The sequence below is a fragment of the Theropithecus gelada genome, chromosome 13, assembly GCF_003255815.1.
Source record: "Theropithecus gelada isolate Dixy chromosome 13, Tgel_1.0, whole genome shotgun sequence".
Lineage (NCBI taxonomy): Eukaryota > Metazoa > Chordata > Mammalia > Primates > Cercopithecidae > Theropithecus > Theropithecus gelada.
The window spans coordinates 48,161,950-48,186,683 of record NC_037681.1 but is presented as its reverse complement, the minus strand read 5'-3'; the positions used below and the strand labels follow the sequence as shown (position 1 = coordinate 48,186,683).

Sequence of the window (24,734 nt, the reverse complement as noted above, 5' to 3'; positions counted from 1 at the left end):
TAAAGAGAAAATAATCCAAAGCAAACTAAGAGGACTGGCCTAAATCATCATTTTGGTGAAATATCTCAAGGGTTTTTGCATATGGTTTAACTCTAGTCATCAGTCCCAGTGGCTAAGAGCAGATGATGGCCTGAGTTCTAACCCTGATTTAGCCATTAACTAGCGGTGCTGCTTTGGGCAAATGATTTCTTATGTTAGGGGCTCAGGTTGTTCATCCAAGCATGATGTATCTGGTGTGGCTGATCTCTGAGGCACCTCTGACCTCTGAAATTCCTTGGTTCATTAGCCTCTGAAATTAGATTCTTTGGGGACATGAGGATTCTTTAGACTAACAATAAAAGCTGGGCACCACTCTGTGCCAGGCATCATGCTGGACTCTATGCATTACTTCACATCCTCAGAACAACCTGCAGGATGAGTTTTTGACTATTTGAGGGAGGAGGCAACTGTGGTTCTCAAAGGTTACTTGACCTGCCCAAGGGCCTACAGCTGGTAAGTTGGCAGAGCCAGGATTGATTTTAAGTTGGTCGGTCTGCCTATCTGTCTGTCTCCGACACCTATGGACTTGCTACCTCACTCACCACCCTGTCTTTTGATTTGGTGACAGTCTGCCTAGCCTTCACTCTCTCTTATTTGACATTCCAGCACTGACTTTCCTTGTCACTTCTCATGATACAGGCTTCTTTTCTGTAGATCTTCAGAAGCGGCCAGATCTTGAAAAGGCCTTGCTTACTTTGTACAGTACACTGCAGCCTCATTTAAATGAAATAATCCATGTATACGCTGAGAACAGTGCCTAGCACATGTAAGCACTCAGTGTGTGTTAGTTCTCACTAGTACATCCCTGTATATATGATTGTTCACTTTACCACTTTATGGATCATTTGGGTACCAGGTAGCATAGACCAGGAGCTTGTATCACCCACCATTAAGCAGAATGAATATTCTCTTGGCTCTATGTATTAGTACAATGTACCATGATGCAACTCCAGCTTCTTCCTATCATGGTAAGGAGCAGGACCACATGGTGATATGGTTTGGCTCTGTGTCCCCACCCAAATCTCATCTCGAATTGTAATCCCCAGGTGTCGAGGGAGGGACCTGGCGGGAGGTGATTGGATTATGAGGGCACTTTTCCCCATGCTATTCTTGTGATAGTGAGTGAGTTCTCATGAGATCTGATGGTTTTATAAGGGGCTCTTCTCCCTTCCCTTCACACGCTCTTATCTCACCTGCTGCCATGTAAGATGTGCCTACTTGTCACTTGTCATGATACAGGCATCTATAATTGCTCCTTTTCTGTAGATCTTCAGAAGCTGCCAGATCTTGAAAAGGCCTTGCTTTCTTTGTACAGTACACTGCAGCCTCATTTAAATGAAATAATCCTTGTATACACTGAGAACAGTGCTTCCTTCCACCATGATTGTAAGTTTCCTGAGGCCTCCCCAGCCATGTGGAACTATGAGTCAGTTAAACCTCCTTTCTTGATAAATTACTCAGTCTTGGGTATTTATAGCAGTGTGAAAATGGACTAATACACATGGACAGTGATTTGCAGGATCATGCTCATTCCAGACAGCAAAGGTTCTGGAACAACTCATATTCTTTCATTCTCATCATTGAATGATCAAACCTGGAGGAGAGGTGCACCACTCTCAGAGACTATAACCAAATCATTTTTTCATTAAATTTATTTAAGTAAGAGCTAAACTATAAAGGTTAGTGAAAATGTGATTCTTATTTTTTAACATTCACAAACTAGCTTTTTAGTTGAGGCAACCTCCTGCCCATCCTTAAGATTCATCTCAGAGAGTTCTCTTTGGGCAACCCCACTGCTTAATACAATGCTTGGCATATAATAACAGGCCCTCTGCAAATAATAAAAGAGTTCTAGGCCGGACGCGGTGGCTCAAGCCTGTAATCCCAGCACTTTGGGAGGCCGAGATGGGCGGATCACGAGGTCAGGAGATCGAGACCATCCTGGCTAACCCAGTGAAACCCCGTCTCTACTAAAAAATACAAAAAACTAGCCGGGCAAGGTGGCGGGCGCCTGTAGTCCCAGCTACTCGGGAGGCTGAGGCAGGAGAATGGCGTGAACCCGGGAGGCAGAGCTTGCAGTGAGCCAAGATCCGGCCACTGCACTCCAGCCTGGGCGACAGAGAGACTGCGTCTCAAAAAAAAAAAAAAGAGTTCTAGTTCCTTCTGGGAAAGTAACTAGTTTGAGTGTTAAGAGTTGATTACCCTCCCTGAGCCTTAGTTTTCTCAGGGGACTAGGGGATCAATTGGATTTCTTACATTCCTTAGGTTCTACATTGAAGATGCCCAGGGAAACAATAATCTTAGATAAAAATGCTCCCTATAAATGATTTGCAAATAGAATAATTACCCAGTTTTCCATTTTTAAACATATCCTTAGATTGTTTTATCTACAGTCATACAAAGGCCAGGCCAAAAAAACTAAGTTACAGAGAGTGCACGACATCTCTGAAATCATCATCATAGAATAAAGAAAACCCAAATGAGGTTCCGAAATAGCCCTCTTAACCTTAGAAATGATATTAGTAAAACTCTGCAGACTCTGGTGGCTGGAAAAAATGAAGAAGACAAAAAGAAGTTCACTGACTGTAAGGAAAGGACAGAGGACAAGGTAATTGCAGAAGAGATGGATAGACAAGGCACAAGACATCTGTCATGCCCAGGGGGCCATATTAGCTCTATTACATTACTTCCACATCAACAGATCACCTCATTTATTAGCTAATCAGGCAGAATTCAATATTTTAAATTATCTTTCTTAATCCTGCATGTGATCAGTTGAATACCCAGGGCTCTAGAAATCTAATTGTAACTGCTTACCAGAAATGTCATCTTCACTTTGAGGAATTGAACCAGGGCCAAATCTAAGGCTGTTTTCTCCATTTTCCCAAGGTACTGTCCCACAGTCAGACCTGGACATGCGTGTACATGTGACTACTGCCCGACAGCTTAGGGGCTCCCTGAGGAGATGTGGGCCCCTGGCCCTGCTTCAGAACTCAAATATGGCCAGGGACTGAAAGAGGAATATGGTAGTAGAGAAGAGGGGTATGGAAGTGGATGTAGAGTACAGAAAAGGAACCGTTGTTTCAGCCTTGGAAAAAGTCAAGAGAGAACTAAATCTAGATTTACAATGTTCTGTGGGCCTAGACATAAAATAGTCCCTCTGCCCAGTAAGAGGGGATTGTATAAGATTATAGGATCTTGCTTACCCATCTACGATTAGGATTTCGCTTCCTCTTAGCTTCCTACAGCTAACCCCACCTGTCTACCCTCCTTAAGCTTCTAAGACATTGGTGTGATAATATGGCAGTGAGCCTGGGGTCTACTCCTCACCCATCTTCCTGGGATGTTATTATGGTGTTCTCAGGAGCAAACCTGCCAGGACAACACAATAGATTTTCTAAGTGGTTTCCATTGAGTGACAGTGTTTCTAGGGTAGACCTGAAATTATGAGGAGGTGAAAAAAACCACCTAGAGCCAGGAGCAATGGTGCATACCTGTAATCTAGCACTTTGGAAGGCAGATGTGGGCAGATTAAACTCAGGAGTACAAGACCAGCCTGGGCAACATGGCAAAACCCGGTCTTGACAAAAAAAAGTTAGCCAGCATGGTGGCACACGTCTGTAATCCCCACTACTTGGGAGGCTGAGGCAGGAGGATCACTTGAGCCTGGGAGGCCAAGGCTGCAGTGAGCTGAGATCGTTCCACTGTACTCCAGCCTGGGCAACAGCAAGACCCTGTCTCAAAAAAAGAAAAAAAAAATGCCCAGAGCCAAACCATAGAGCCCATGGCAGTGGGAGCCATGCCCATTGCCCTCAGTGCCCATTATTGCTGATGGAGTTGAACAAGGGAATAGAAAATGTCTGGTTCATAGCTTGCTGCACTCTGCCCTTTGTATAAAAGCGTGTGCATGTGTGTGTGTGTGTGTTGTAGGTTAATGGTGTGTATACTTTGCGTGTCTATGTTGATGGCACGTACTGTGAATAAACAGTTAATTGCATGAATGCCATATGCTTATGTGTACGTGTGTGTGAAAAGAAAGTACTGCTGTGGGACAGAGTTTAAAGCAGCTATAAAGCAATTCATTCTTGCTTTCCTCTTCCTATTTCAGTTCCTTTAAGAACAAATACAGAAGTGTTCTATACTGTGGTACAGCCCCTGAAAAGGTTATGGATTTGGAGATCAAAGGGATACAGAGATTAGGTGAAGTGCATCTCCCCTAAGAGATGCTCTAAAAACTGAAAACGTTATGTTGTTTTCTTTCCTTGGTCAAGCAAACCAAAATTAGAAAAAGAAAGATTATAGTGACATCTGCTAGGTGTCTTCCCCATGACTGTCCTGTTCCCAATTAGGAAAATCTTTTTCCTTCGTTTAGTATTCCCTTTAACTTTTAGTTTTAGTATGTAGGAATCTAATTGTTTAGATCAAGTTGTATGTGACTATAATTTGCATCAAATATATACATTTGTTTCTCCCCTCACTAGTCCAAGGCAAATCAGATTGCCTCTCTTTCCTTCCTTCCTTTCCTCCTTTTATTCTTCCTTCCTTCAAATGATGAAATATTTCAACCACACTGAACAGTACAGAGAATAATATCATGAACATCCATTGACTCACCACCTAGTTTATTAATTTTTTATATTTTGCTATTTTCGCTTCCGATAGTTTTTAAGAAATAAAATATTACAAACACACTGTGACTCCTGTGTTTAAGACGCTTAGTGTTACGAAGAAGTTAGCTTTTTTTCTTTTAAGAGATTGGGTCTCACTTTGCCACCCATGCTAGAGTGCAGTGGCACCATCATAGTTCACCATAGTCTCAAACTCCTGGGCTCAAGCCATCCTCCCACCTTAGCCTCCTGAGTAGCTGGGACCACAGGCATATACTATTATGCCCAGCTGATTTTTTTTTTTTTTTTCTAGAGCTGGAGTCTCACTTTGTTGCACAGCCTTGTCTCATACTCCTTCCTGGTTTCAAGCAATCCTCCCACCTCAGCCTCCCAAAGTGTTGGAAATATAGGCATGAGCCAACACGCTGAGCCAGAACTTAGCTATTAATAATACATTTGAAGACAGTATTTGTTTATTAAAATGACTCTTGTTCCTTGCCATTTTGCAGTTTTACTACAGGGAACCTAGATCTGAATTTATTTATACTGCTTATGACTCTTCTTCCGGAATCTCAGTATTTATGGTTTTCATCAATTCTGAAAAACTCACAACCATTTTCTCTTATTGTTGCCTTTCCCCTATTTTCTCTGGGAACCCTGTTAGATATTCATTCTCTCTCTCCCTCTCTCTCTCTCGCTCTCTCTCTCTGTCTCTCTCTCTCTCCACATACATATAGATAGAGATATATGTAGACCTTCTCTTTCTATTCTTCATGTCTTTTAAATTTTGTCTCTTCCATAATTTCCATATCCTGGTCTTTCAGTGCTATATTCTGGGTTATTTCTTCAGGTCTTTTGCCCAGTTCATTACTTGTCTTTTTAGCCATGTCTGATTTGTTTAGAAACCTGTTTTTGTGTATAGAAACCATATATTTTATTTCTAAAATTTCCATTTGATTCTATCTCAAACCTGCCCATTCTTTCATATGGTAGATTCTTATTTTAAAATTTCTTATTTTGTCTTTAATCATTTTAAACATATATCTGTAGTTTCTTTTAGCTGACTCTATTATCTGAAATTGCTGAGGACTAATTTCATGTCTAACTGTTTACTCTGTTTCATGGTAGATGTTTTGTCACATGTTTTATAATTGTGGGCTGTGAGCTTATCTTCAGTGGTACTTTATCTGTGAGAATCCTATGTAGTCTAGGTTGAAGGTATTTCTTGCCAGAGAAATTTGCCTTTGCTTCTGCCTGCTGCCCCGGGAGTATCCCTAGCTGAGGAATACTTTTATTTTGATCTCTTGGCTTGTGAATTTCTGGCCACACAGTTAGTATAAATTTCAAAACCCAAACTGCCTAAAAACAGGATCACGTTACAAAGTCTCAGTAACAGGATTTGTTGCTGTTTCTCTGAGCCAGTGCTGGAATTTTGTTTTCCTGGTTCATCTTTTCTGTAGGAGTCTTAGTTCCAGCACTCCACTTTGCTTGAAACCCACCTTTTGTCCAAACATGGCCATTAAAACCGAAGTCCCAAGATTACTAGGACCAGCACACTGCTTGGATGGCCATAGTTTATGCTCTTACCATGCTAGTTTTTAGAACTCTCTTTGTTTTTGGACTCTAGGAAAATCTTATTTCTATTTTTTAGATATATTAATAGTAATAAGGCTTCCGTTTTATCCCAGAATTCTGAGTATCTTGTAGAAGGAGAGTTTTCAGAACTCTAGGCTACAACATTGCTACAAAGAGAAGCCTAAATTGGGTTTCTTCACAGGCAGTGATCACAGTCAGGGTCCTCAGGCTGCCTTTCATCTTATTCTCAGAGCATCGTGGGAGTTCCAAGACTAATGATACAAAAGCGGCCTCTAGAACTGAAAACAGTTCCTTAAGAAATAGGAAATACCCTATTGGAAAGAATGGCAAAATGGAATGAGGCACATCCCACTGTATACTTTCTTATTCAGCACACTTTGAATTTTCCACATGCCACGCAGTGGATATGCACTGGTATACCAGGGACACACCGACACAATAAGACAGTCCCTGGCCACAAAGAGCTTGGAATCTAGAAGAGTGCATAGTCCATACAGTCAGAATGAGAAGTCTCATGGTGATGTAGTGGAGGGAGCCCACCTAGCCTGAGGAGCCCAGGGAAGCTGTTTGAGAGGGTAAGGGAAGGAGCCGAGCTGAAGGATAAGGCAGTGGCTGCTTGGTAAAGTGGCACCCAGGCAGAGGCAGCAGCTAAAAGGAGCAGGGCGTATTTGTGCTGCTTCAAATAGTTCTATTTGGAAAGACCTGAGTACAAAGGAGAGTGGGAAAGGATGAGGTGGAGAGGTGGCAGGGTTGAGTTGTAAAAGGTCTCCTTTGCCACTTCGGGGAATTCACACTTCTGAGGGCAGTGGGGAGCCATGTAAGCAAGGGATACATTTGATCAGATTTATACTTTATAAAAAGATTAATATGGCTGCTGTATGAAGAATAAATTGGAGTTGACAAGACTGGAGTCAGGGAGAACAGTCCAGAGACTGTCGTATTGATCTGGGTGAGAGAGGGTGGCAGCCTGGACTACGGATTCTGAGAAGTGGGTTTAAGAGCTCATGGGAATTCAGATGACATAAAGATAGTTCATTTCCTTAAAAAAAAGTGGGGACGGGGAGAGATAACTAAGATGGTTATTTCATAGTTGAAACAAACAGATCATTCTGTCAGTCTGAGTGGTTTTCCACATTTTTTTTTTACTCTGACTCACGTAAAGGCTAAAACCTACTCCCACTAGAAAGAGTTCCTGTCATCAGTGATTCTCTACAGATAGCACAGAAAGATGCCTATATAACTTACAAAAAAAAAAAAATTAAAATCTCAGGTGATCCCTAAATGCCCTTCCATCCGGTATGCCTGCCTTGTAGGGAATCACTGATGTGTGTAACAGGCAAGCATTTGGAGCAGAAATCGATCCTTCATTTAAAGTAACTGACATTTGAAGTAACTCTTTTGCAACATAATGCTAGTTCAGATACTTGCCCTACCACCTGTGCCTTAGACACTAGCTTATTCCTGGTGGAAACACAGCCTTCATGTAATTATGCATCCTTCCCTGATAAAGTGACAAATCAGCCAGTATATGACGAATTTGGGTTGTGTAGACAAATATACCAGGTGCACCAGCCAAGACAGACACAGTTGGTTGTGAATCATCCACACCAGCTTTCAGTGCAGTTAGATTCACAGAACAATTGCTCAGTTCCTTCCTTCATTTTCACAGTGTAGACCTGGCTCAAGACCCAAGAGTGAAGCAGCAAGTGTGAAGAAGCAGAAACATTATAAATAACCCAGAGAATCCTTTTATAACAGCAACTGCCTACTGATTTTGTGGCCTAACAGCTCGAGCAAAAACGAATATAAATACAACATTGTGCAATGACTAATTACTCAAAATTTTGTGCATCAGCAGAAGTGGAACCTGTGGTTGGTGCTAATATTATGAAATGCCTTTGCTGTTTAATAATCTGGTAGCTCTATATTATTTAGCATGCATTTTTCTTGAAGAACAATGATTTTATTTCAAGTACCTCTCACTGAAATAAAAAAGCAGCTGTTAGAAGATGAACATTGGGCAGAAAATATTTTAGCAAATCTTTTGTAAGATACTAAGTCCTACTGGATTAATTGTTTTCTGTCTAGAATGGTGGAGTCACAAAAAAAAGGCAATTGCTGACCACAAAAGGCAAAAGGCCAACCTTTAGAACTCAGTGAATCACTAACAGACATTTTAGTTTTAATTGCCATTTACTCACCAATATATATACAAAGCTCTCATTAATATTGCCTGAAGAATGGGCCCTTTTTAATTCCATTTTTAGCTCGCTCTCAGGATTCCACTTCTCTTTTATTAATGTGGAATTCTTTAAATTGTAGAATAAATTAACCCACCGCAGACATTTTGGGCAGAATGGGGTTTTCAGCAAATTTTCAGCCTCCACAGGCCATTCTTCTCAGCAGCTTGCCAGCCAGCAGAGCAGTGAGGGCCATGGCTGGGAGCAGCACCTGCCCCTGAACTTGAAGAGAGGCTAGAGCAGCCCACTGGGCTCCCGGCCCACGCACACTCTCAGGGTGACAGTGTCCTTCACATGTTCCTTAGGCCGGCCAAACAAGGGATATGCCAGTGGGTAAGCCACGTCACCATAAGGCTACTGGGCACAGCCAGTTTCAGCCAAAGAACATTATGGTTGAGCTGCACTGATGTAGCCATATTGACTTACGGACAATTTTCACATTATTATAAGCAAAACAGAAAATATTCTTTTTTTTTTTTTTTTTTTTTTTTTTTTTTTTTTTTTTTTTTTTTTTGAGACGGAGTCTCGCTCTGTCGCCCGGGCTGGAGTGCAGTGGCCGGATCTCAGCTCACTGCAAGCTCCGCCTCCCGGGTTTGCGCCATTCTCCTGCCTCAGCCTCCCGAGTAGCTGGGACTACAGGTGCCCGCCACCTCGCCCGCCTAGTTTTTTGTATTTTTTAGTAGAGACGGGGTTTCACTGTGTTAGCCAACATGGTCTCGATCTCCTGACCTCATGATCCGCCCGTCTCGGCCTCCCAAAGTGCTGGGATTACAGGCTTGAGCCACCGCGCCCGGCCAGAAAATATTCTTTTTTAATTATCAAGAAATGTGAAAAAACAAAGAGCTTCATCTTATCTCCAGTTCCCATTCCTGGGGTGAAGTGAGTGATAGGTAAAGATTAAAAATGGAAGAGTTTTCAGAGATGGCTGAAGATTACCTATAGGGTGAGGCACAGGCTTGGGCCGAGGGTAGAATGAGGTATAGAAAAGGGAAAGGATCAGGCATGTCTGTTCTGTATATTATTTGGTAATACAAGACAATATATTGACATTTTTACATGGTCATTTTGATGCAAATGTTATCTCAAAACAGCTTCATCAAAATGCTCCACTTCAGTCCTGGTCTGACCAGCCAGCCCAGAGCCCATCACAAACTAACAAAGCTGAGAATGGACCCTGAGACACAGTCAGGCCCCAGATGGAGCCAGCCACTGGCCTCTGTCAATATGAACTAATGACTGACTTGGACCGGGAGCCATTTATCACCAATAGTGGGGCCACATCTGTCCGTGGCACCAAACTGTGAGGTAGGTTGAGCACCACAACCAAGCACCCAACCTGTGTGAAGGCTGAGATGACCGAGACACACTGTGTCAGGCAGGGGATTTCTTGTGTCTTTGACTCAATTTTAGATGGATTCCAAGTGATGTAGTTATTACGATTATCTGTACTCTTTTTTACAAATGGGTACTAAATGCTTGTAGGGTACCAATAAAGGAGGAATCTGGCAGTTCTGGGATGAAGGTTAATAGAGTTTTTCTTGTTCTGTAGTAGTTGAAATGTAATCAGTGTATTGAAATTCAGAAGATTAGTGTCATTGGTAATACCACTTACAGTTGCTTTGGGCAGTGCAGTGCTGCCCTGAGCATATCTTAGCCCCACCTTTGATTTTGCACTCAACCCCTTATTGATCCTTCTCTGTTCTCACCTATCTTAATGAAAGAAGGCTTTAGCCTCATAAACCTCATTCCAGATAGAAATACATAATTCAAGAGAAACACTGATGTCAAAGAAGAGAAGGCATACCAATTTGTGTCAGCATTTGCTGTAAATTAGAGAGGAGTACAAGGAGAGTTTAATGTAATGTAGAATTGGAATTAAAATAGAACCAATATTTAGGCAGTCCTCCGCCTCTTTTTTTCCCTGCTGTGACATGAAGGATTGACTTTCTCTCAGCTCAAGTACCTAATGTAGTTCGTTTTTTTTCCTTTCTGCTGGGATTCCCCCCACACACACAAAATACTGCATATTTATTTCTGGCATCCAAAATTAAATATTTTCACCTTTTCCATTCCAATCACAACCAAAAACTCAGGGTAGGAAGAGTGGGAGTTTCCCTCCTCATCACACCTTTGCAGCATAGAAAGGACCTCTGGTGGCCGGGCGCAGTGCCTCACTCCTGGAATCCCAGTACTTTGGGAGGCCAAGACAAGAGAATCGCTTGAGCCCAAGACAAGAGAATCAGCCTGTGCCACATAGAGAGACCCCATCTCTACAGAAATAATTTTTTATAGCCAGGCGAGATGGCAAGTGCCTGTAGTCCTAGCTACTCAGGAGACTGAGTTGGGAGGATCGTTTGAGTCCAGGAAGGGCAAAGCTACAGTGAGCCGTGACTGCACCACTGCACTCCAGCCTGGGTGACAGAGCGAGATCCTGTCTCAAAAAAAGAAAAAAAAGACCTCTGCCATGCCAGTATAATGAGTTCAGCTGTTGTAAATATTAATCCCTCCTTAATACAGTACGAATGTGGGTGTTACCGCCATGGTTTCGTTTTTCCTAAGCTGGAGTATAAAAGGTTGATAGTGAACATCTCGTAGTGTAAATTTGTACAAGATGTTCCTGTACACTTGTGAGAATTCTTTAGCACACATCCAAGAGTGTTCTTCCTTTTAAAGTGGTCACATTGGGAAGCTTCACATTCAGACCACATGTTGTTTTCAGAACCTTTTTGGAGCTCTTTATTTGAATGTTTGCCAGAGCTAATCTTGTTCTTTACAGTTGCCCATTGCTTTTGGCCAATGTTGGAGTTCCCTAGCTTGATCCCTCACCTTAATAATTAGACTTGGCTTTAAACAATTCACTCTTTCCAGAAATAAATTCCTTAGGATATGATTCTCAAAATATGGCCCTAATGCCAGCAGTATCAGCATCACCTGGGAAGTCATTAGAAACACAAATCCCAGGCCCCACCTTAGATTTGATGGATCAGAAACTCTGGGGATGGAGCCCGGCAGTCGGTGTTTTAACAAGCCCTGCAGGCGATTCCAGTGCATGCTTATGTTTCAGAACCACTGACTGAGATGAAATGTGCCTCCATTGAAGATATTCAAAGATGTGCTACAGATTTTGAAGGTACTGAAGAGAAGTTTCAAAATATTTTTGAGCACAGTTAGAATACATTTATGGCCTCCCCAGAGGACTGCTTTAATGGGGACTGGGCTTTAACCAAGGTGTTCAGTTCTATCACCTAGCCATTTGACCTTGAGCAGGTTCTTACACTTGGTTTCTCATGTGGAAAATCAAAGACCCACCCTACCTACCTCACAGGACTGCGATGAAATTCAAATTTAATCACATCTGCAAACATGCCCTGTAAACCAGAAAGTGCTGTGGAACAGTGAAAGTAATGTCACTCTGCAGGCAGAATTCTGCTAGCCTGCGCATTATGTCAGGGAAATGAGTGGGGCAAAGGCTTATATTTATCATTTCGCTGGCCAGATATTCCTTTTTGTCTATATAATGGCCTTATGGCTGTGTCTCAGATTCTGCCATTTCAGTCTAACAATTCATCTGGTATTAAGAGAGAAAAACCATTGCCTGATTAGTGGCTATAAAATGCGAGGAAAATATTAATATATCCATTTTCAGGTCGGTCCTGGTGGCTCACGCCTTTAATCCCAGCACTTTGGGAGGCCGAGGCTGGCAAATCGTTTGAGCCCAGAAGCTTGAGACCTGGCAACATGGCAAAACCCTGACTCTACAAAAAAAATACCAAAAAAATTAACCACCCACCTGTAGTCGCAGCTACTTGGGAGGCTGAGGTAAGAGGATCACTTGAGCCCAGGAGGTTAAGCCTACAGTGAGCTGAGACTGTGCCATTGCACTCCAGCCTAGGCAACAGAGTGAAACCCTGTCTCAAAAAAAAAAAAAAGAAAAGAAAAGAAAAATATATCCATTTTTTGGCTGGGTGTGGTGGCTCACGCCTGTAATCCCAGCACTTTGAGAGGCCAGTGTGAGTGGATTACTTGAGATCAGGAGTTTGAGACTAGCCTGGCCTGTATGGTGAAAACCCATCTCTACTAAAAATATAAAAATTTCCCAGGCATGGTGGTGCACGCTTGTAATCCCAGCTACTCAAGAGACTGAGGCAGGAGAATCGCTTGAACCCGGGAGGCAGAGGTTGCAGTGAGCTGAGATCGCGCCACTGCACTCCAGCCTGGGCGACAGAGTGAGACTCAGTCTCAAAAAAATGAAAATTAAAAAAAAAAAGAAAAATATATCAATTTTCAAACTTGCTGTTCCCTACAAGGTCCCAGGAAAGCTCGGAAATGAGCCATCAGGGCCGGGTGGGGTGGCTCACGCCTGTAATCCCAGCACTTTGGGAGGCCGAGGCGGGCGGATCACAAGGTCAGGAGATCGAGACCACAGTGAAACCCCGTCTCTACTAAAAATACAAAAAATTAGCCGGGTGCGGTGGTGGGCGCCTGTAGTCCCAGCTACTCAGGAGGCTGAGGCAGGAGAATGGCGTGAACCCGGGAGGCGGAGCTTGCAGTGAGCCGAGATCGCGCCACTGCACTCCAGCCTGGGCGACAGCGCGAGACTCCGTCTAAAAAAAAAAAAAAAAAAAAAAAAAGGAAATGAGCCATCAGGGCTAACTACGTTGCATGGATACTGAAGCTCTCGTGCCTAGAACATGGCACACACCAACCGTGCAAGGGTCTTATCCTAAAACCATCATTTTATGCCTGTGCAGGGGTGTCTGGACCTTCAAGGAGGGAGCTCAGTGCTCATTGCCACACATTAATCACTGCAGAGAGACCGAAAAGAAAAGCCCTCAAGAAAATCAGATCTATGGAAACTGAGATTTACAGACCAAACCAGTTAATGCAAGTTTGTCCAACACAAATTTGTAAACTTTCTTAAAACATTATGAGAATTTTTCTGCGATTTTTTTAAACCTCATCAGCTATCGTTAGTGTATTTTGTGGCCCAAGACAATTCTTCTTCCTGTGTGGGCCAGGGAAGCCAAAAGATTAGACACCCCTGATGTATCTGTGTTCAAGAAGAATGCGGATGGATTTTTACCTTAGAGATTAGCCTTTGCAAACAACTTCATCATAGAAATCCTTTTTTTTTTTTTTTTTAAGACAAGGTCTCACTTTGTCACCCGGGCTAGAGTGCACAGCTCACTGCAGCCTCGACTTCTTGGGCTTCAACAATCCTCCCACCTCAGAGTACCTGGGACCACAGGTGTGCACCACCACACCTGGCTAAAGTTTCACATTTTTTTGTAGAGACAAGGCTTTGCCATCTTCCCCAGGCTGTTCTCAAACTCCTGAGCTCAAGCAATCCGCCGGCCTTGGCCTCCCAAAGTGCTGAGATTACAAGCTTGAGCCACCGTGCCTGACCAGGAATTCTTTAACAGCAATCTTCTGGTGCATTTATAATTTAATTTGAAAACTTTACAAACTCTTTAATGAACACTTCTGGGCAGGAAGGAAGCTAAACCTGTTGCCTCAGTGCTTATTGGGAATGAAGTTTCAGTAACACAGAACCACCTGGCCAACACCAACTTCACTTTTCACACAAAGTGTCAGCTAAAATCAAGATTAGGTGTGAGTATATTAATAATTGGTTAATTGTGGTTCCATTATTGGATAATTATGGAACAATAAGCTATTGGTTAATTATAGAATTAGAATATGAAGTGATTTTGCTCAAAAATGTGTCCCCACTTAACAAATCTATAGAGACAAAGTAGATAAGTGGTTCCTAGGCCTGGGGATGGTGGGGAGGAATGAGGAGTGACTGTTAATGAATATGAGGTTTGTTTCAAGGGAGATGAACAGTTCTAAAATTAGATTGTGGTGATGGTTGCTCAACTCTAACTATACTGAAGAACGTTGAATTTTATACTTTAAGTGGCTGTATTACATGTATATTAATTATACATATTTTTAAAACCCAATAGCTAATGAATTATAGAGCCAAGACAAAAAAAAGTGCCTATTTAAACAACAGAAGCAAAAATAATATCAAAACTTTGCTGCATGCAGTTTTAGACTTGATTCATATGAAAGTGGTCATTTGAAATACCTTAAGCCGGAAAATACTTTTTTTTTTTTTTAAGAGTCTCGCTCTGTCACCCAGGCTGGAGTGCAGTGGCACGATCTCAGCTTACAACAACCTCCACCTCCCGGGTTCAAGTGATTCTCCTGCCTCAGCCACCCAAGTAGCTGGGATTACAGGTGCACACCACCACACCGGCTAATTTTTGTACTTTTTTTGTGTGTAGATGGGGTTTCGCCATGTCAGTCAGGCTGGTCTCGAACTCCTGACCTCAAGTGATCTATCCACCTTGGCTTCCCAAAGTGCTGGGATTACAGGCATGAGTCACTGCACCTGGCCCCTGCTCTGTCTTTTAATTGCAGAGTAATTAAAAAATGGATTATCTCAGACTAATAGATTTTTTTTTTCTTTTTTTTTGAGACAGAGTCTTACTCTGTCACCGAGGATGGAGTGGCACAATCCAGCAGGGGCACAATCTTGTCTCACTGCGACTTCCACCCCCTGACTCAATCAATCCTCCCACCTCTGCCTCCCAAGTAGGCGGGACTATAAGTGCATGCCACCAAACCCAGCTAATTTTCCTATTTTCTGTAGAGACAGGGTCTCACCATGTTGCCCAGGCTTGTCTTGAACTCCTGGCCTCAACTGATCCTCCCGCCTCAGCCTCCCAAAGTGCTGGGATTACAGACTTGAGCCATCACACCTGGCTAATAATTGAAATTTAAATGTCAAAAATCAAGGTGGCTGGTAGTAGAAGGCAAAGTCACGAACATTTGCGACATAATGGTTTGTCATGTTCCCTACAGATTTCCTTAGAAAAAAAAATCAGTACTTACATAATAATGATAAGAAAACTGAACTCTCACTGTCCTTCATGATGCTCATAAACTGACCTGGTTAGGGAAGGCTGCAAGGTTGAGGTTCAGGAAAGGATGTGATCTCATCCTTATGATAGAAATATGCACTGATAAGTTAGAAAAATTCAGATTTTGGCCGGGTACAGTGGCTCGTGCTTGTAATGCCAACACTTTGGGAGACCAAGGCAGGAGGATCACTTGAGGCCAGAAGTTTGAGACCAGCCTGGGCAACAAAGAGAGACTCCGTCTCTATAAAAACATTTTTTAAAGAGAAAAGAAAGAAAAAGAAAAATTCAGATTTGAGCTGTGGAACTGGGCTCTTGTGTAAGTGGCGTTGTGCCTAATGGTATGTTCACAAACAGACCGCTCAGTCCTGTCTGCATAGGGAGAACCCTTCCACTTTCCCACCTTGGGAAAGATAGGCCATGCCATGCTGGTTTTCATCTTCTTGTTAAATTCTGCAGCCATAAAAAAGGATGAGTTTGTGTCCTTTGTAGGGACATGGATGCAGCTGGAAACCATCATTCTTAGCAAACTATCACAAGAACAGAAAACCAAACACCGCATGTTCTCACTCATAGGTGGGAACTGAACAATGAGATCACTTGGACTCGGGAAGGGGAACATCACACACCGGGGCCTATCATGGGGTGGGGGGAGGGGGGAGGGATTGCATTGGGAGTTACACCTGATGTAAATGATGAGTTGATGGGTGCTGACGAGTTGATGGGTGCAGCACAGCAACATGGCACAAGTATACATGTGTAACAAACCTGCACGTTATGCACATGTACGCTAGAACTTAAAGTATAATAATAATGAAAAATAAAAAATAAAAAATAAAAAAAAAATTCCTCACCCCAGGGGTTGAGCTTCCCCAGGACTCACTGGTGGCCATGGAGACTGTAGATGCGGGTAAACAGGAGAGGAACTGGTTGACAGAGGTAGGGATTTCTCGTTCAGTGGGAGGAAAGCAGGGAGTATTAGCATGCATTGAAGTTAGGGTGGCTGCTTAGGGCTTCTTAACTCACTAGAAGACCCTAACTGGGCCACTGGTAGTTCTTTGGGACAAGAGGTCCTGCTTCATTTTTTTCTCAAACTTTGTTTCTTTATCATCACCCCACTCCAAGGAAACTTTTGAGACTTCTTTTCCTAATCATCCTCCCTCTTCCCCATGAAATTTTTATACCACGTACACACACATACACACACACACACACACACACACACACACATATATATTCCTTGACCTACAGTGGGATTACATTCAGACAAACCAACCGTAAACTGAAAATATAATTAATCGAAAATGCGTTTAATACAGCTAACCTACTGCTATACTTGAGATGTTGTCCCTGCCAAATCTCATGTTGGGTTGTAATCCTCACTGTTGGAGCTGGGGCCTGGTGGGAGGTGACTGGATCATGGGGGTGGATTTCTCATGAATGGTTTAGCACCATCCCCTTGCCACTGTCCTCAAAATAGTGAGTGAGTTCTCTTGAGATCTGGTTGTTTAAAAGTGTGGCGGTGGGGCACAGTGGCTCACGCCTGTAATCCCAACACTTTGGGAGGCAAGGGCAGGTGAATCGCCTGAGTTCAGGAGTTTAAGACCAGCATGGGCAACATAGCAAGACTCTTGTCTTTAAAAAAAAAAAAACAAAAATTAGCCAGGTAAGATGGCACACACCTGTAGTCCCAGCTACTCAGGAAACTGAGACAGGAGGCTGGCTTGTGCTCAGGAGGCTGAGGCTGCAGTGAGCCATGGGTGACAAGAGTGAGACCCTGTATCAAAAGCAGAAGTGCGTGGCATCTTCCCCGTCACTCTGTTTTGCTCCTGCTCTCCCCATGTACCATGCCTGCTCCTGCTTCACCCTCCACCATAAGTGAAAGCTCCCTGAGGCCTCCCCAGAAACCACGCAGATGCCAGCGCCATGCTTGTACAGCTGCAGAACCATGAGCCAGTTAAATCTCTTCTTTATAAATTAGCCAGCCTCAGGTATTTCTTTATAGCAATGCAAGAACTGCCTAACACAGCTACCAAACATTATATTACAGTTTGTACTGAATGTGTATCACTTTCATACTGTCATAAACTTGAAAAATTATAAATCGAACCATCATAAGTTAGGACCGTGTGTGTGTGTGTGTATGTGTGTGTGTGTATGTATACTGTGGCCCTTTGGAGAGCATTTGTGTAATATCTAAGATTTCTTTCACACACCACCAAGAATGGATTTTGACCCCTTTCGGGGAGATATAGCCCCAGTTGGGAATGCATGCCCCGGATGAAATGAAGGCTGTAGGCAGGGCCCTTTTGTTCGCTCTGAGTGAGTGGTGAGGTTGATCACATGGAGTAAGTAGATCAGGTGGCCCTTTATCCATCATTAATCAGGATAGGCCCTGACCTCAGGTTCCAGCACTGCACTGCTAGAGGAATATCTTCCAAAATCACATTGTTCCTGCACCATCTGTTCAGCCTGCCTGCCCTGTCCTCCAGCCTCTGCTACATCTCCTCTCCATGGGTGGCAGCCCTCTGTGCAGTGGCTGGCTAGCTGTGGTTGACAATGGAATGCTCCATCAACTTGGCACTGCTGAGGATGTGCAGGCTGTCCCTGCCAGCAGTAACCCTGTTCCCATCCTGTCCTGCAGCCTCACCTGCCCCAGCTCTAGGCCTCTGCCCAGAAGCCTCTCTCAGTGTTCTCCTTCTGCACCTCCTCCACAAATGAAAGCATGGGGAATGGAGACCCCAGCACACAATGGTGATCATGGCTGGAACTCTCTGGAGCCTGGCATCCCTCATAAACAAGGCCACAGGACACTGACCTTCACCTCTTCCTGCCTCCAAGTGCATTCCTGGCCGCCCTTATCCTTCTACTCTGAGCTGGAAACATAAAGCCAGTCACAGCGCAAACCCCTTGCCTCACAATCCTATGGATTGTGCCCTAGGATGTTGACCTTTGTTTCTTAGATGCCTTGTCTGGCCCCCTCTGACCTAGGTCATGGGCTTTCACTGCCAAAAACTTGAGCAACATAAGGGGCCACTGAGATAATACCATCTTTGTCTGCCTCACCTTTGTTGAACACCTGCTCTGTGCCAAGCACTGTGCTAAGCCTTTTCACATACATTACTTAATTCAGTCTTCACAATAGCCCTATGAGGCAAGTTCCCATTGTACAGATAAATAAACCCACGGAAAAGCTGAGTAACTTGCCAGAGGTCACACAGCTAGTAAGTGGTGAAATCAGGACTTAAACCCAGGTCTGTCTGAATTCTGAACCATTTACTGCATTGTCCCAGTTGAAAAAATCACATTTTCCAGTTGTGCGAATAGAAATAAAAATGACACAAGACCTTTACTGCCAGTGAAAAGGCAATGAATTTACCATTCTTAAAAGATGACAGAGCTGGCCAGGAGTGGTGGCTTGCACCGGTAGTCCCAGCTACTCAGGAGGCTGAAGTGGGAGAACTGCTTGGGCCCAAGAGGTTGAGGCTGCAGTGAGCTGTGATTGTGCCACTGTAACCCAACCTGGGTGACAGAGCAAGAGCCTGTCTCAAAAAAAAAAAAAAAAAAAAAAAGACACAGCTAACAAAAAGGCAGAAGCAGGACTTAAAACCAGGTTTGTTTGACACCCATATCTCCTGCCTGTCAGTGATTAACCCTTGGAGGACAAAAAATGACTTTTTCGTTCCCAGGCCCAGTCAGCTAGATACTCACGCCTCAGCCTCCTGCAGACAAGAACAAGGCAGAAGCCCCATTTTTAGAACTTGGAAGCAAGCACAGAGCAAGCCTGGCCCCTGGGCCAGCGTAAGTATGAGCCGTCTCAGCAGCTGGCACAGCCCTCCTTGAAACACTCTCCCTTGAAGAAATTCTGACCTAAACCCAGTGTAGCCAGCAAGGCTGACCCTGTTGGTGGAATCTAGTGGCCCCGGTATGGTGGTAGGAGGTAGCAGAGACCCTGGTGGTTTACATTTGCCCTCTCTCCCTTTCCTAAATCCCTGACAATATTCTTTTTAAAGAAATAATGCATTGACTTATGATTTAGTCATGTTTCATCCCATTTGCTTTTCCCTGGCTTCTAAAACCACAAGCATGGCTGGGGAATTCATGTCCACAGCGTAGGCTCTGAATAGCTTTGTGTAGGGAGAGGTTTTGAAAAGAGAAGAAAGTGGCATCTACTTGTGAGATGGAATGCATGAAGACATCGGGGAGGAATGCAAGGGCTGTAACTGTTAGGGTCCCTCGGCAGTTTGGGTAGTGACTCATTCAGCGTGGGTACGGATTCCTAACAAGTGAAGCTTGGTAGTGACGTCATTCTTGCAAGATTGTCTGGGATCTGTTAGAGCTGCCTGACAAGGTCTTACCTTGGAGACTTTCATCACTGGGGGGTTTTTCCCAGCCACACTTCATACCCATCATTTCCTCCAGCTTGTCCCCTTTTCTATCAACTGGAATTTGGCAAACCAGAACTTTCACGCATCTGTTCCATTGTCATCCTCCTACCGGGCGTTCCTGGGACAGTGTGTGCTCCTCACCTCATCGCTCATTACCCACCCTCCTGACAGTTCTTGGTTCAGTCAGTGCCTACCTCAGCTATGGTCCAGGTCCTGCACTAGGTCTCAGGACACGGAAGTGATGAAGACGGGTGTCCTACCCTCGAGGAGAGGGCAAGGGGCAACCAGAGGGCCTGAGACTGGTGGTTTCAGGGACAGCACAGTGCTTTGAACATAGTGCTAGGCAATAAATATGTGATGACCAAGTTAATACCCAAGCTGCGTCTCCAAAAATGAGTATAGGAGTTAGCCTAGGGAAAAGTCCACGCCGAGGTGTCTCTATGTACTAAGACCCATAACTGAATAGGAAGAAGTAAGTTCCTTAAGTGAATAGGAGGAAGTAAGAGATGAAACTGGAAAAGTGGGAACCTCATGTGCCATGTTAAGAAGTTGACGGCACGGAGGCCACATGGACAGATTTGCAGTAGTGTAGAGGATGGGCTGGAAGGGTCCAGACTGGAGGCAGGGAGACTGGCTAGGAAGTTAATGTGACCCTCTGAGGTGATGTGAACATTATTGGGGCAGTGGGGGTAGGGGTGGAGACGAGAGGACAGATTTGAGAAACGTTTAGGATTTAAACTCAGCAACTGGTGATTGATTAAGTATATGGGAAGGAGATACCCAGGAGAACCCCAAGTTTTCAGTGTGGAGGTGTCACAAGCTGAAAAGATAAGAAGAGGCCCATTTTAAGGCAGAGTTTTGAGTTCATTTCAGCCGTGTTGAGTTAGAGTTGCCTGCAAGAGACATGAGCCAGGTTGAGCCGGCTCACAGGTGGTTAGATACACAAATCCAAAGACAGACGAGAGTCTGGGCTAAAGATATTGATTTAGGACCCATTATATTCATAGCAGCTGAAACTGTTTGGCTACATATACCCCAACTTCCTCTCTCGATCCATGTGTATTTATCTAGGACTTTGGCGTCTACATGACCATTTTTCTCTCTGCCCCAATGCTGTCATGATGTGGGATGACTTCAGTGCCATGAGGATGAACCGTTAGCAAGTCTCATAGCTCCTAGATGCCCTCTACTCCGGTGACTCTTCACCTCCACTCCATTGCAGCCTCCCACTCCCATGACAACCTCCAGGACATGGCTAGTACCTCCTTGAAACCACTTCAGTTCTCCGGTAAAACCTCACATCCTCCTCTCCGAGCACCCCCTGGCTTTCACCTCTTCTACACCGTTCCCACTTGTCTTAGTTCCCTGCACTTTCTCCTTGCCTCTTGACCTCTCTTCTTTCCTGATCCAGGTCAGACTCTCTGGCTGTTCATCTGAAATATTCTTTCCTGAAACCTTTGATTCTTTTGTACCCCTGCTCCTCCCCCACACCTGCCCAGGACAACACTAGTTCACCCAGGACAACACTAGTTCATGTTCTCTGCTCCAGCCCCAAGCACACAGAGGAAAATGGGCCCCCCATGCAGTGGATTCTCACTGGACCTTCACAGCCTTCCCTCCTCCATCCCTGTATTTCTTCATCACTACAGAAAACATAAGCCTTCCCATGGGGAAATGGGAAAATGTGGGCAGTCTCTTTCCCCCAAAATAGCTTCTCCATCTGCTCTGCTGCTGGATTCCTGCACAGATGACCTTGGTACAAATCTCAACTGCCATTTACCACCTTTTCTTTACACTGGGCAAGTGATTTAACCTCCTTAAATCCCATTTTCCTCAGTGTAAAATAAGGATGGCCCAGGGTTGCTCCTGGCATCTGTGACACTCTGTGCAAATTATTATAGAAGAAGCTGCCCATCTGGATAGGCACACAGCTCAGTGAGCTGGCCATGGCCCACAGCCCACTCTCAGCCCTCAGCTGGGCACCCTTGCGCAATGCCACTTTGCCTAACCATACACCACAGCCCCAAATAAGCCTACCTCCCCCAGGTTCTAATGAAAACAAAGGCCATAACATGCAAAGCACTCAGCAGAGAGCCTGACTCTGAGCAGAGCCTCAAAACAAAAGCTATAGAAGACCAGCAGACTCAGATTAACATGGAGGTGTGCTCTGCTGGGGATGTCATACATTTTTCCCAGCTCCACAGCATTTATTAAGAGAGCAGAGCCTTAAGAAGCAGGAGGCCGTGCGCGGTGGCTCACGCCTGTAATCCCAGCACTTTGGGAGGCCGAGACGGGTGAATCATGAGGTCAGGAGATCGAGACCATCCTAGCTAACACGGTGAAACCCCGTCTCTACTAAAAAATACAAAAAACTAGCCAGGCGAGGTGGTGGGAGCCTATAGTCCCAGCTACTCGGGAGGCTGAGGCAGGAGAATGGCCTGAACCTGGGAGGCAGAGCTTGCAGTGAGCCGAGATCGCGCCACTGCACTCCAGCCTGGGCGACAGAGTGAGACTCCGTCTCAAAAAAGAGAAAAAAAAAAAAAAAGAAGCAGGGACATGAGTCAGGTACGTTCAGTGAAGGAACTAACGCATGGCCATAGTCCACGGCCCAGGCAGGCAAGGGACGGTGGGAGGGAGGGGGGAGGGAGGGAGCTATGGACAGACAGGATTGTCTGAAACAGAGGGGAAGGGAAATGAGAAACCAGCCGCCCATGGCAACATTGCCTCGGGCCCTAGCAGCAGAGGCTGCCCACCCAGACCCATACCCAGCTCCAGGCGCTGACCTCAGGGGCGCCCACCTTTCAGATTCTCCCCTTGGGGTCATCTCACCAGCTACTCATGAGTGTCATCTCTCACCAGCCCTGCCAAGTCCTCAACCCTCCCCACCGGCACCCCTCCCACCCCCACTACAAGGCTCAGGTATTCCATGGGGCCAATTTTCCTGTCCTTGCGCTTCCCTGATTCCCCAGCTTCCTCCATGGGCACCACTAGAACTCAGAACCCAGAAGTGTCAAGGACCTCAGGAAGGCAGGGGTTTCAGATGCCACACCCATTCTATAAGAGCAGCTCTTCCTTAAGAGGAAATCACTGTGAGAAGGCAAAGGGTAGTAGCCACATGGGTATTATATTGAAGGAAGATGAATTATGCCATCACCCCTTTTGGCACAAAAATAATTTTCAGTAAAAGGTTAAAACCATCATGTTGTATCAATGAGAACTATTTCATTATTCTAAGAATGATTGATTGGAAAGTACTTGACTTACAGGAAAATCACAGCGATACAATACAGCTCCTACTTTTAAAGCACTTTCCATTTAAAAAAAAAAATCATACCAGTGTATAAAAATAGTTATACTGAAGATGTGAATCAACAGCCAAGTAATTTATTGGCACTTGAAAGCTTTGTGGTATAAATAGATTCAACAATGAGAATATCAAGTAACTCTGGGCCGTGGCAACCTAACCTTCATTTTCACTAACACAAAAGAAAGTCACATGTAGTTCAGCAAGGGCCGTCCGGTCACCTTAGAAGAGATCATGGGAAGAGAAGAACATGATAGAGCTAGGACCAATAAGTCAGGTCAGCTCAAAGCAAGGGACAAGGCAGCAGGAGAAACAGAGGGGACAGAGAAGTAGTACCTACCCTAAAGAGAGTTCAGATTGTCCCAGAGCAAAGTCTTGTACAAAAAACATTCAGCACAATGAACTCAGAGTCCTAAGAGAAATACAAAGGGATTACAGGATGTCAAAAGGAAGGGAGACTCTTCTCAGCTTGATTTCCTTCCTTTTTCCCTCCCTCCTTGCCTGCTTGCCCCAAACCTTCACTGGGTGGTGTAACGTGATGAGAGCAGGAATCGCTGGGTCTGGGTACAAAGTGCAGCTCTGCCATTTACCAGCTGTGTGACTCTGGACAAATTACTGGATGTTTCTGAGACTCAGTTCCCTCAAGTGTCAGTAGGGGGTGGTCGGGGGGTCAGTGTGAAGATGAAATGAGGTCAGTGTTGTATGTGTGTGTATAAATACCCAGCTTTGCTGCCTCTTGATGCAGAGCAAACAGGAAAAGTTCACTCTCTTCCTTACCCTTCCACTCCTCTGTGAAGAGTACAAGGCCTTTTCTGCCCCTTTTATGTTTAAATTTCAAAGAGTTTTTCCATTGTTGGATGTAATGTAACTTTTCAGATCAGCCTTCTTGTCTTTGACCTGAAGGCCCCTGTCAGCCAGGAGCCTCCCTGCTTCTTTGTGGTTTGGGGCTCAGTAGTCCAACTGCTGCCCTCTTTGTGAAGAAAAACACAGAACCCCTGCATCTCACATCTGGTGAGAAGGTGGAGACTGGGGCATCTGAGAGACGGTCCATCAGCAAGTATTAATTGAATGCCCAGTACTTTTAAGGGATTGTAAAACTCTAAGGAGTCAGCAGGGAAAGACATGGACAGGATTTCCGACCTCTCATGAGAGTTTAACACATGGAGATTGCCTCTGTCATGGTTCTTGGTTGAAAACAGAAGAAACCAGCAGTGGTCTTGGCACAGGGTGCTGGATACCATCACAACAGGGCTGTCACTAACATCCCAGGCCTCAGTTTTTTGGTTTTTGGCAATCACTGTCACAGTTAAAAAGTGTTCCTACCAGGCTGGGCACAGTGGCTTACACCTGTAATCCCAGCACTTTGGGAGGCTGAGGCAGGCAGATCACCCAAGGTCAGGAGTTTGAGACCAGCCTGGCCAACATGTTGAAACCCTGTCTCTACTAAAAATACAAAAATTAGCCAGGCGTGGTGACACACACTTGTAATCCCAGCTACTTGGGAGGCTGAGGCAGGAGAATTGCTTGAACCCAGGAGGCGGAGGTTGCAGTGAGCTGAGATCGCGCCATTGCCTCCAGCCTGGGCAACAAGAGCGAAAACTCCAGCTCAAAAGAAAAAGAAAAAGAAAAAA

General features: G+C 44.6%; 1 protein-coding gene across 2 annotated transcripts in view; it reads left to right on the top strand.

Annotated features, from left to right (window-relative positions):
- Positions 1–24,734, top strand: part of RBKS (ribokinase) — a 110,861-nt gene that overhangs the window by 71,506 nt on the left and 14,621 nt on the right. The window contains exon 8 of one of the 2 annotated variants that reach the window (XM_025405845.1): positions 7,912–8,659. The exons of the other annotated variant lie outside the window; for it this stretch is intronic. Coding sequence (XP_025261630.1) covers positions 7,912–7,977 — 66 coding nt within the window. The 3' untranslated portion in view covers positions 7,978–8,659. Of the gene's footprint in view, positions 1–7,911; positions 8,660–24,734 lie in introns of those variants that run through there. 2 annotated transcript variants of the gene reach the window in all.